Source organism: Saccostrea cucullata, unplaced genomic scaffold (genome assembly GCF_032062105.1).
Source record: "Saccostrea cucullata isolate Sc308-1 unplaced genomic scaffold, CSIRO_AGI_Scuc_v1 ctg16823, whole genome shotgun sequence".
NCBI lineage: Eukaryota > Metazoa > Mollusca > Bivalvia > Ostreida > Ostreidae > Saccostrea > Saccostrea cuccullata.
In genome coordinates this window covers 1-12,187 of record NW_026940580.1, presented here as the reverse complement: position 1 = coordinate 12,187, position 12,187 = coordinate 1, and the positions used below count along the sequence as shown (strand labels likewise).

General features: G+C 32.7%; 2 protein-coding genes across 2 annotated transcripts; one reads left to right on the top strand and one right to left on the bottom strand.

Moving 5' to 3' along the window:
* The first annotated feature begins 6 nt into the window (after positions 1–6).
* On the top strand, positions 7–4,138 carry LOC134255645 (oligoribonuclease, mitochondrial-like). Its single transcript, XM_062738166.1, has 5 exons — positions 7–57; positions 618–695; positions 1,046–1,266; positions 1,548–1,601; positions 4,056–4,138. Exons 1-5 carry the CDS (start codon positions 13–15, stop codon positions 4,120–4,122), a joined length of 465 nt encoding a protein of 154 aa, XP_062594150.1. The 5' UTR covers positions 7–12; the 3' UTR covers positions 4,123–4,138.
* A 137-nt stretch (positions 4,139–4,275) lies between these two features.
* LOC134255644 (N-methyl-L-tryptophan oxidase-like) lies at positions 4,276–11,103 on the bottom strand. Its single transcript, XM_062738165.1, has 7 exons — positions 11,030–11,103; positions 10,824–10,954; positions 10,464–10,608; positions 9,410–9,911; positions 9,209–9,327; positions 8,866–9,012; positions 4,276–4,538 (listed from the first exon to the last, which is right to left on the bottom strand). The coding sequence occupies exons 2-7, from the start codon at positions 10,929–10,931 to the stop codon at positions 4,282–4,284; spliced, it is 1,278 nt and encodes a 425-aa protein (XP_062594149.1). The 5' UTR covers positions 10,932–10,954; positions 11,030–11,103; the 3' UTR covers positions 4,276–4,281.
* Between the last annotated feature and the right edge of the window lie 1,084 nt (positions 11,104–12,187).

Genomic DNA, 12,187 nt, shown 5'->3' with positions numbered 1-12,187 from the left:
CATATTCTGGAAATGGCGTGCATTGTGACAGATTCAGATCTTAACATCATTGCAGAGGTAGGTATTGATTAAAGTTGTGTCACATTCTACTTGCATTAATTTTTTAATCTTTTGAGTTAATTGGTAGTGCATGATCTTAAGCATATTTCTAAATCCCAACATATAAAAGAAACATGAATCGGCATTGAATATGAAGTCTTGAATTTCTTTATTTTTCTGGTGTAGTATTAAATAAAAAAAGAGAGTACATTTAATACAAGTAAATTATTATGTGTCCAGTGGCATCTACCAGTAATTTGCTCAAAAGTTGTCACCAGATAAATCAAGTTTCATCTTTTTTTATGTTAAACTGTTTTAGTCCATCTGTCTGTCCCTCTGTAAACTTTAACAAATTTTGACTTCTACTCAAGAACCACAGAGCCATTTTCAAACAAACTTCCTACAAAGCATCTTTTATTTAAAAAAAAAAATAATAAAAGCAGTAATAAAAAAAATTGCATATGGAGACTTTAAACAGCTATAATGATTCAGGCTAGCATTGTGGTCCATAGAACTCTTGATAAATCATGTATCTTGCTACTAATACATGCACTAATCATTGAAGTAAATTTTTTTAGAGTCCAGATATCATTATTCACCAGCCAGACACAGTACTGAATAACATGGGAGAATGGTGTACCAAACAGCATGGAGAAGTGAGTGGTGTTCATATATCTTAAATGATACTTTAATCATTCACAAATCATTTAGCTGTCTACTGCCATAATAAATACTTATTTTACGAACTTCTTAATAATTATATTAAGTGCAGCACACATCTATGAATCTAATACACATATCAGTATCACAAGATGCATTTTATTGTCAAGTTGCAGTTTCTTCATTTATTAAAAGTTGGAGTTGGTTTGAATATTTAAAAATGTTTTAATAGAAAAATAATGAGTGTTTTTAAATTATTATATTATGTTGAACAGAAAATACTTCTTTCTTGTTAGAAAATGTTGGCAAAGTTCTTGAATATTAACCCCAGTTTTGTGTTTGTTAGTCAGGTCTGACAGAATCTGTGAGAAACAGTAAGATAGATCTGAAGTCAGCAGAAAACACTATGGTAGAGTTCATCAAACCCCACATTGTCCCTTCATCCTGCCCCCTGGCTGGTAACAGTGTCCACTGTGATAAAGAGTTTCTACAGAAGTACATGCCAGTCTTCATGAAACAGCTTCACTATAGAATCATAGATGTCAGCACTATCAAAGAACTCTGCAGGTATATTTGATTTGAACATATTTTTTATACATGTATAAATAATATACAGATGGTTTGAACTCCTAGCAACATAGGAGGTTCTCAACATAAATATTAGGAATTTTATGGGCTGTATTGTATAAGCAATTTAATGCCATGGTCTACATGTATAGTGCTAAAAGAACTAAAGAAATACATATTTAGTATTTCGTAGTTTCTATTTTCTTCAAATGATATCTTCACAAGAGGACAGCATTCAATACTAAAGGTCTGATACATGCATGTGACATTATCTCTTTCAGGAGATGGTACCCAGGAGAATTAGAAGGTGCTCCAAAGAAGAAATTAACACACAGGTAAAGAATTTTATGTATGTTCTAAATTGAATGAAAAGTAATGGATGGGGAGGGGAGAGGGAATATTATTGCCCTCAGTTTGTCCATGTGCTTCTCAGCTGAATTTACAAGTTTTGAAATTCTTGCACTTCATAGTCCTAGGAAAAGCCAGTCCTTTTTTGTGGGGTAGGGGGATAAATCAATCTTATCAAATGTTAAAGGTCATAGGAAACGATTCCTAACACTATAATTTCACTTTTTAAACCCAAAGATAAATATGAAAGAATGTTAAATTACGAGTTGTTATATTTTCTAGCCTTTGTTCTGCTGTGAAATAAAGATAAAAAATATTCCAGTTGTTACTTTTCTTACCAGCTTATCGTTCTTGATTTCGTGGTTTTATGACGTCACAAATCCCACTGACGCAAACAGATCATTGGACATAATGTAAATCTACTCTATTTTATCAAGTTAATTATATTTAATTTTTGTGAATATAAACGCATGTCTGTGTTCAGATGAGTTTAATGATTTCGTAGTTCCTTCATTTCAGTTTGAACAAGTCGTTAATAAATAACGACAACTGAAAACTTGGCTTTTCTTCGGAAGATGATCCTGATGAATATCCTATAACAATTACCCCTTTACCCTCCAAATAAGATTACTTACTCTATATAAATCAAAACCTCAGAAACAAATTAATACCATTTTCCATATTTAATACAAAATCAAGAGGATTTCGTCTTTTGAAGAAAAAATATTAAATGTCAGGCCTTTTTTAAATCCAGGAAAATTGCGAAATGCAACAAAAAATAGTATAATGTATTAAGATTAACTTATATCAACTTACAATAGAAATTTGATTGGGCCTATAGAAATATAAAGGAAATTTTAACAAGTACATTGTATATAGGGAATATCCCTCATGTATACTCCAAAAATAAATACGGGGACCAGTGGTATTGAAGTCCATGATATGAATTCTCTGATCTGAAAGACACGTATTGCTGCAATATCGATATAGCAGTGGAATCCCTGAGTATATGACAACATGATAGTATTCTCAGAACAGAAAGAAAATACAGTATTACGAGTACTAATAAGGAGAAATTAATTTTAAGCTCAAAGCAAATGAGATTCTTACAATACAGTCACATTGACTGCTCTTTGATATAAGACTGTCAAAATACTTGTAAATATACAGTGTATGCAGTATTTTTTAAACTTTACTGAATTGAAAAAAAAAAAGATATCTCATATATTCTTTAAATCCTTATTTTCATACATCTCATAGATTTATTTTTACTTGTGAAGTCATCCCTATTTCTTTATTTTATTTTTCTTCGTAGGCTTTTTGTTTGTTTGTTTGTTTGAAAGTCGTTTGTACTAACTAACACATAATATACAAGTTTAAGTTGTTTAGTTTTTGTCCTAGTTGTTAAAAACCATCTGGGAAAATGTTAAATTTCGAGAATTTTCTTTTACAAAAAGTATGGAAAATCGAAAATCCCGGGGGGGGGGGGGGGGGGTGCGGAGCGAGAGAAGGGAGGTGTGGTATAGAGTGTTGTACATGAATAAGTGAATATAAATAAATGCTGTCAAATAATTAGAATTGAATTAATTAAATAAAACATTAATATAATAAAAATTTCATGTTCAACTTCCCATTAAAAAAAAACAAAACATAAAAGCTATAGGCCCTACCTACTGTATCATATAGATAGCATTCACTAGGTCTATATTGTCCAGAAAAATTGAATCATTGACCACGTTGGACTCTTGATGATAAAAAAATGTAAATAAATGCCCTACATATAAAAGTGAATTAATATTCACTCTCCCATCTTTCTATCTTTCGATCACTTTTGTCCTTTCTCTCAATCGGTTGAAGTGTCAAAGGATGAAAATAATCACTGACTCTTAAACCATACTAAAAATCTTGCAGATATGCGAAGAAATTTATGAAAAAGAAATACCATCCTGTTTGAAGATCGTATGATTATACAAGGTTTCAGTCATGATGTTGATATTTCTTAAAATTAAGCTGCAAAATAACATGACAGTTTGTAAACATTGCATAGCCTTGAACAGCGACTGGGCCTTTCTGACGTCATAGGCTAAGGGAGATAAGCATCGTGAGTAAAAGCTCATTTTCCTGAATGAGTAATTTTGATCTACTGTGTTGTCGCTATCTTGCATTAAAAAGCTAAATAACATTTTCTGTCTCATATTATCAGCCCAGATCAAGTTATTCCCATATGTAACTCAATATGTTCAGGTATTAGTCTCTTATGACCTTTAATATAGTGAGAATTGTGAACTGAAGTAAGAATTTTTATTAACAAGGATATTTTGAGTTTCAAAGATACTTCTCATGTCTAAAGCACATAGAATGAAACATTTTTAGCATTATAAATATTGTAAATGAAATCACTAAGTATCTCATCAATCACTTCTTGGATTTTTGTTTTTCAGAGCCTTAGATGATATCAGGGAAAGCATAGAGGAACTAAAATATTACAGAAAAAGTGTATTCAAATAAATCATTCTTACTTTCATTTCTATTTGTTTTTTCTTCTTGGAAAAACAGAATGTCATTTCAGATCCAACATTTTAATCAACTTTAAGAGTCACCTGGAGAGCAATTAATATTACAAAAAAGTTTACTCATCTATTAAACAAAAATAAAAAGATCTACTTTTTACAGTTTACTTGTACATATACCACCCCCTGACTTTAACTTTACATGAAATAAGTTCTGAGGGAGGTCAATATCCCATCTGCCATTTGCCAGTAACTCCACCGCAAGTCTTCCTATCTCATCACTGGACTTGGCTGCATATCCATTTCCTCCAATGGCTACCCCTAGCTGGCTGTGGATTAGGTCTATGTAGGGTCTGTTGCTAGGGGCAACATCCACCACACAACTGTCACCATGGAAAGAGAGTACTTTAACAACTGTAATAAATCAAAGTGTTAATATTCAGTTATTATTATTATTATTTTTTATAAAATATGAATTATTTCTCTCATTTTATTTAATATGCAAGACCATGATCTACATATCAATAAATTCTAAATTGAGGCCAGATATTGACAAAGAAGTTGATGAAACAAGAAAATTTAAAACAGTCTCACTTGAAGTCATCATTTCACATGTTCTAAAGTTAACACAATGACCTTGTCATTGTCACGAGTGAAAAATTCTTTTAAAAAAGTCAACAAACATTTTGTTTTTGTTGGAATATTTCGAAAATAATTATAGGCCCAAGGTCCTTATAAGTCACCTGAGTATAATGAAACACTATAAAAGATTCATAGATTGAATTTATAATAAAACAAAATAGGCTGATAAATGAAGCTACATTACCTAAAAAACAAAAGAAAAAAGGCTCAGAGGTCAACAAAATAATTCAGAAAAAGTCTTAGAGTTTATCATTTTATTCGCCTGTTCTTGTCCTCATTTATTGCTATCCCCAAGTGGAATAAACAAAATAAGAGTTTTTGGGCAGTGTTAGTAAATCTATCTCAATCTCTGCTAAATGACTACATAACCTTGTATCAAGATCTCAGTGTTGAGTTTAGTTATAAACAGGAATCAATCGTTTTGTTGAGTATAAAGTCATTACCTTTTGTGGCTCAAAGATTTGAGGAACTTTATCACCTTGACCTATTTAATGTGATCTTAGGTCAGGGTCATGAGATGCACTTGTGTTAGCACACAAAGAAGCTATGTATAACATACTGTTTTTCACCAATTAAAAATGTCCAATACCAATGGTCACGCCAAATGAAAATTGCTTATCAGTGAAAGACAATAATGCCAGATGAAAAAAGACTTGTAAAACTCGCTATTATTGTGCGTTATTGAAAAAAATGTTTACCGACAAATGGCAGAAAGATATTAAATGTTTAAGTTAAAAGATTTTATGTACTACATAATCAAATTCATGGTTTTCGTTTATTACAGTATATAAATATATTTTTTATTCTATTTCTGTCGTTAAAGGTGTCCCAATTGTCGGACAAACTGTCAATATAGAAGAAATAAAACATAATTTACAGATAATTATCTTAACAGGACAAGGACGACTTCCCTGAATGGAAGTTGATAACGATTTAAATTAAAGTTTAGCTTTTTTATGACCAAAAGAAACGAGAGGCAACAAAGTGCTGCACTTTCCTTCCATATTCACTTGGTATCGATGATAACCTTATGCTTACACTAAATACTATTATTACACCTTTAGAAATTTGTTCCTGTACAAATCTACACGAAAAAAAGTCTCACATTTCTAATGTTTTACTGAGCGGGCATAAAAAAATCGATGTTTGACCGCTGAGTGAGATGTTGGACCGGTCGATGAGATGTTGGACCGCTTACGTCACAGTACGAAATGCATGTATGTTAAAAAAAAATTAAAATGAAAGGTATAACATTTATTGACTATGTTCTCGGGCAAAATGCTTCTTGTCGACCCTCGAACCAAACTGTCTGCCCTCGGCCTAACGGCCTCAGGCAAACAGTTTGGTTCTTGGGTCCGACAAAACGCATGTTGCTCTCGAACTCAATCAATAAATGTATAGTATTTACAGTAGATGGACAGTCTCGTAAACTCAACAAAACAAAACTTGATACCAAAATCGGTTTATAGCTTTATAGGACTAAAGTATATGCCAGTATACCAATTCCAACTCTTGAAATAAGGGGGTAGGCGATATTTTCCATTGAAATCGGACCTTCAAGCATCACCATATTTTGAAATAGTCTTGGATATGAATAAATGTTCCTTATATCTTTTATTTATTAATTAATTATTTTTTTGATTTGTTTTACGCAAATAAATTAAACATAAATATGTTAATAAAAACAATATTTTAGTTGTAAATCGCCTTGAAATTGGTGGAAAAAACGAGCACTTTTTTCTTTTCTTTTCTTTTTTTTTTTTTTTTTGTCTATAAAGGAATCACTGTGAATTTTTGTTTCACTGGGGGATGTTTTAATATTTTTCTTTGATGACAATAGTGACAAACACAATTTTTACCAAAATTATAGAGTTATCTTTTTTGTTTCCCCAAATAAGTAGTGTTTATTGAAAATCCGTATAATCGTCTATAAAAATATTTATTATAAAAATATTTTAAAAAATCATTCGAATATGTTAACTTTTGAAAATTGAATTGGAGGTAGGCGGGAGAACAATACTATCGTTCGCCGTTCTTTGTATGTTCTGTATTTATATATTTTCCCGGTGTCTTCACACTCAAAAGGCTGACCGCTTTGTTTAGCGTGTGTGTGATCTTCTGTCTCGTTTTACTTAGAACGATTGGTTTATATTTATTTTTATCCCTTGACTCAAAATAGAATCTAACTTGCCAGAAGTTCATTAAAACCAACTAGAATATCAGTTATTCGTGTCATATTTGATTGAATTATGGATACTGCTTATGGTTTCAAAATTGACGCGTTTCCTTGTAAATGTGGTAAGAATAAATGCAATGGAAACTCCCTCTGAAAGTTTACGTTAAAAGTCAAAAGGTTCGTAATTTTGCATATTGTTGACACTATGATTTGTGTTAAATTATGCTTTAGGTGCAATAAAACGACATTACTAATGATTGATCAAAATTTTTAAATGTGTGCAAAGCGATGCCATGCAACAGATGATGTATATCATTAAATGAAGATTTCATGAATATTTTATTGGCAAGGGACCTTGAAAGCCCACACTTCAATCCCTGCATAACATTTCTCAATCGAAATTCACACAAGATTAAGGAATATCTTTAAAGTTTAAAAAAACATTTCTTTCAACGTTAAAATGCAATTTTAATATAGTTTATACCAAATATTGTGTCTTAAAATGACCTTTCTGAGATCGAAAATGTACAAACATATCTGACATTTTGATCCACACTTGGCATGGCAGGTGAAAATGACCTTGTCACTGTGTTTCAACAATGACGAAGCACGATGTACTTTGAAATCATCCCCTCACTTTTTATGAAGAGCAAAATTTCATCGGCTCAAATTGCCAATAAGGAAGATTTTTGCAAGACCTATCTCAATGGTATCATCGTCTTTTCGACCTAATCACCTATTGAGAATGAAAAGATGCTATCACCTTATGCTAGAATAGATTTACCACCTATCCAAATTCGTATAAGCAAATTATGCACTTATTTGAATAGATGATATCACCTATTCAAATAGGTGATATCAACAATTCAAACGCTAAAAAGGTAAAATGTCAACAAGGAATAGGTGATATCTTCTATTTGAGTGGGTGGTATCATTTAATGCCTGAAGATAACAAAGCAGACCCTCATAGCTATTTAAAAATTTTACAGCAAGGACGACATGATTAACAAGATGTGTTTGTGAAACACTGATGTCCTCATATGGCAGCTTATGGCGAAGGTTTATGTTTATCAAATGTAAGTCAAACTCCAAGATATCAAGTTCAAAAGGTCAAAATTGTTGGTATCAAGAGAAAGGTCTTTTCTCAAGGAATACACTTGTGAAATATAAAAGACCTAGTACCCGCTGTTCAAAGGTTTTGCTAAAGTTAAAGTTTTTTACGAAGTGGGCCAAACTCTATAAGTTAAGGTCAAAAGGTCAAAATTGTTAATATCAAGAGAAAGGTCTTGTCACAAGGAATATACCTGGTACCTGTGAAATTTGAAAGCCTAAGTCCCATGAAGCCCTAACACAGTAAAAGTTTGGGCAAGGTTAAAGTTTTGTGGATAAACAGATAAGCAGACAGATAGACAGACGGACGGACAGGACAAAAACTGAACTATATACCCTCAAATTTTCGATTACAGGGGCATAAAAAAACTACACAGATTTTATGTACATGTATTTTGAGAGAATTTTCACTCGAATTAGACGTCATCAAATACTGATGAAGGATTTTGACGAAGGGCCTTTACGCGGCTCTAAAGGGTAATTGAACGATATTAGTTCTTCATATTGGGCTTCCTTTTATCATCCAAAACCTTTAAAAAAAAGAGTGCTTAGCGAAGGAAAAGTTGCTCCCTATATGTAACGAAAAACGAACGGTGTTAAAGTGTTATCTTTCTTGGATCGAATCGAAGAACTTTCGAACACGTAGCGAGTGCTCTATCAACTTTCTTGTCACAATGCTGATTGATATCGACTCATAAATAAAACAAGAAAATTTATACATACTGAGTATTTAATTTGTATTTCAACCATATATTAGTATCTATGCATTGTGCATTCCGAGTTCTTATTGAAATTTGAAATGAAGCCCAATACCTTTCACCACACTTAAGATCATGTCTGCCATTTGCCGAGTAAGTCGAGCATCTGGTCCCTGGTCAAACCATTTCTTCATCTGCGTCCCGGTACGCAGTAGCTTTGGTACCGAGTCATGAGAATGCCCAAGTTTTATATAGTACTTTCCTGAAAAAAGCCAAAAGCTATGGATATCTTGTTGAAAAGGAATTTTGCATTCTCTAGGTCTTGATATCCAAGTTTTAGTCTGTTGTATGGTATTACCAAAGCCTTTATTCCACAACGGGCATTTTTATTAGTAGCTTGGAACCCAAATTAAATTATCAATTCTATTGTTAAAAAAAAGCAACAGATATTTTTATACCATCAGGATAACGAATTGGAGGCAGCATGTAGAATACGACAGGTGCCCGAGGATCAACGGGATAATCCCGACTCCAATCATCTCCACCTCGACCGAAATAAAGGACCGAAGGCATGGTGCTATAAAGTATGTAAGACGGTTTTAAAATTGAAAAAAAGATATGCGACAAAGTCGATCTGATCGTTTTCAATATACTAGTACCTTATTTTGTTAGCATCCTCCTTGCTGATTTCCAGTTTCGTGACCGCCAACGGATAAAGCTTTGTATCCGGAGAAACTTCAGTTCCTAATAGATCTCTGAAAGCTGTAAACGCACCAGTAGCCACAAGGACTTTCTTGGCCAGAATTTTTGTCCCAGAGTCGGTCGTCACCTCCATCAACATACCGGGATTTTCACTATCGGACACCACACGAGTTATTCTTCGAACCACCTCTTGTATGTGCAGGCAACCATTAGCCTTTGCGATCGTTATCTGGGCTTTTACGAGTCTTCTGGGACTGATGTATCCTGCAGAATGCTTCTCGAACACAGCCTCGTCGTCTTTTGGAATTGACAGAAAAGGAAAAAGAGATCGAGCCTCTGTTCCGCTCAAGACACTTGCGCCTAAATTATCTTTCTCTACAACATTTTTTACCGAGGTAATGTAATTTCCTCCTCGACTTCCAACTGACAGACAACCAACTTCCTTGGCAATCTCGATTCCTGTATGAAATTTAAAACCCCATTAGCTAGCTATTTTGGTTTAACATACTTGCCTATGGTGGCATATTTCTGCGAACGCTTGTCTGATGATTTTATCGACTTGTAAGATGTGTGTATTGACTTTTCATGAAAAATGGTCATGGCAAGGAATTCGGTGTACGAAGTCACTATATAGCTGTCATCTGCTTAATGAAATCATATAAAACAGACATACTATGGAATGAGCATATTTTCATGATTTTTTTTTTTAAAGTTGATAAATGACAAGTCAACAACATTTAACAAAGAGACCTAAAAATTGACATATAAAAGTCTTACAAGTCGACATATCATATATACACCCAACATTAGCAAGTCGAAATAAACATTTGACTGGTACCTAGTGACATCTTTACAACCATACCTTATCTTACCTAAGATATATATGAGATATGCATGCGTTCATCGTTGAATTTTATTAAAAGCTCTTCATGGAGCTATTTTATTATCATTTATGGTGTTTATAATAAGCTGACTGAAAATGTAAATGACTTTATCTGACATTAAGTTTACCGGATTCTCTCTCAATTTCGGCGTATCTAGGAATTGACTTTTGAGCTAGCCTGGCCCAGACAGGATCAGAAGTGGACTGCATGTAGATTCTCCCTTCATCGGAATGTCCTCCATATATGTCCCTAGGCGAATCTTCGGAGCGTTTCTGAGAAAGGAGATTTTTTTTTTCTTATCTTCTGAATTTAATTTGTTTTCTTTTTGCCACTTAGCATTGTGCATAAGTGCGAATTTAAGCATCTGCTGATATAATTTCAGGCCAAGAATTTTGAAATTGCATGCAATTTCATCTTTTTTATTCAACCGTATATATATTTACCATATATGGTAATATATGCAACAAAGAATCCTGTTTGTACTCACCTTGTCAGGCTCACCCGGGCCAATCAAGCAGACATTGAGAAACTTAGACGCATGCTTGGCTGCGGCGGATCCAATCAAACCCGCGCCCACAACGCAAAGATCAAACATTCTTAAAGTGTCTTATCGTCTAACTTGGCAGAAACAAAGGTCAAAAACTGAGTAATGATCACCGTCTTAAGATATGAACCATTTCCAATGAGACCTACTTCCTGTATGCATGAGCAAGTATACCCACAGCAATTTGGATTAAAACAAGGTCGTGCTTTATCTCTGGGAAATATTGAAACAATTTGAGAGAAAAGAATTAATTCATTGTACATGTATTTTGTTTTATATCGTCATCGGGGATGGGAATTCATTTATTACTACTCCCACAATTAAACGGATGAAGATTATAAACACAGAGCTTGTTTTGATAATTGTATTAATTTTAATGAACTTATTAATTTTTGGTTATCATCCACAAAATATAACTTTTGTTATTGTTCCTCAGAATAATTTGTCTTCTATAGTCTTCATTAAAAGGATCTTTGTAATCATATGCAAGTAGATACAGAAAATGTGCTTAATGTCCAAAAATGTATATTAGCAAAATGTCTGTTGTACACAGTATTAAACGGAATATACATCGTAAAAAAAAAATCAGTAAAACATTTATAATATGCAAATCTCGTTCAAACAAACATAAATTGGAAAGAGTGCATAACTATCTGTCAAAACTATCATTAAAATCCAGTATGGAGCGCAAAAGATATCTGTACATAATGATTTTTAGATCAGTTTTGTTTTACGCGCATTAAAGATCATTTCTGAAGTCTTTTGCGCATGTATTCAATGTTTGATTCAAATAAATGATACATGTATACACGCGTATCTTAAATTCTGAATTATTGCATGCATGTATTCAATGGTTGATTCAAATACCGGTACTAGTAAATGATTAAAAGGGGAATTAATTGAATTATTGCTTTCTTCATTTGAATTGAGGGTAATTCAATCAATGTACATAATGCGATAAATTGAATTATCTATTTTTCTGTTTAAAACTATGATAATAAAACATATGCGTAAATTATTTCTCACTTATAAAATCGTTTTAAAATATGATGAACGTCAAGCAAAAACCATCCTTAAGTCAAAAATTTGACATTTTGAGTTTTTTTAGTGATTCTAATTGAGAATTTTCTTCTCTTTCAAATGATGTATAACATGTCATTGTTCATAGACTAGAAATAAGTTAAAATTTTCAAAGAAAAATTACAAATTTTATGTCATGACGCTGTGTTTTATCGGAAAACGTCATTAATTTACTTCTCACATTTCCATACTTGGGTTGTAAAAACTGTACAAGAAAAATCACTCGG

Coding starts and splice junctions, on each gene's coding strand:
- LOC134255644 (XM_062738165.1), bottom strand. CDS start 10,931: ATGTTTGATCTTTGCGTTGTGGGCGCGGGTTTGATTGGATCCGCCGCA. Junction 9,912..10,463: donor CGAAATTGAGAGAGAATCCG/GTAAACTTAATG, acceptor AATTTCATACAG/GAATCGAGATTGCCAAGGAA. Junction 9,013..9,208: donor TCCAATTCGTTATCCTGATG/GTATAAAAATAT, acceptor GGCTTTTTTCAG/GAAAGTACTATATAAAACTT.
- LOC134255645 (XM_062738166.1), top strand. CDS start 13: ATGGCGTGCATTGTGACAGATTCAGATCTTAACATCATTGCAGAG. Junction 58..617: donor ATCTTAACATCATTGCAGAG/GTAGGTATTGAT, acceptor AAATTTTTTTAG/AGTCCAGATATCATTATTCA. Junction 1,602..4,055: donor AAGAAGAAATTAACACACAG/GTAAAGAATTTT, acceptor TTTGTTTTTCAG/AGCCTTAGATGATATCAGGG.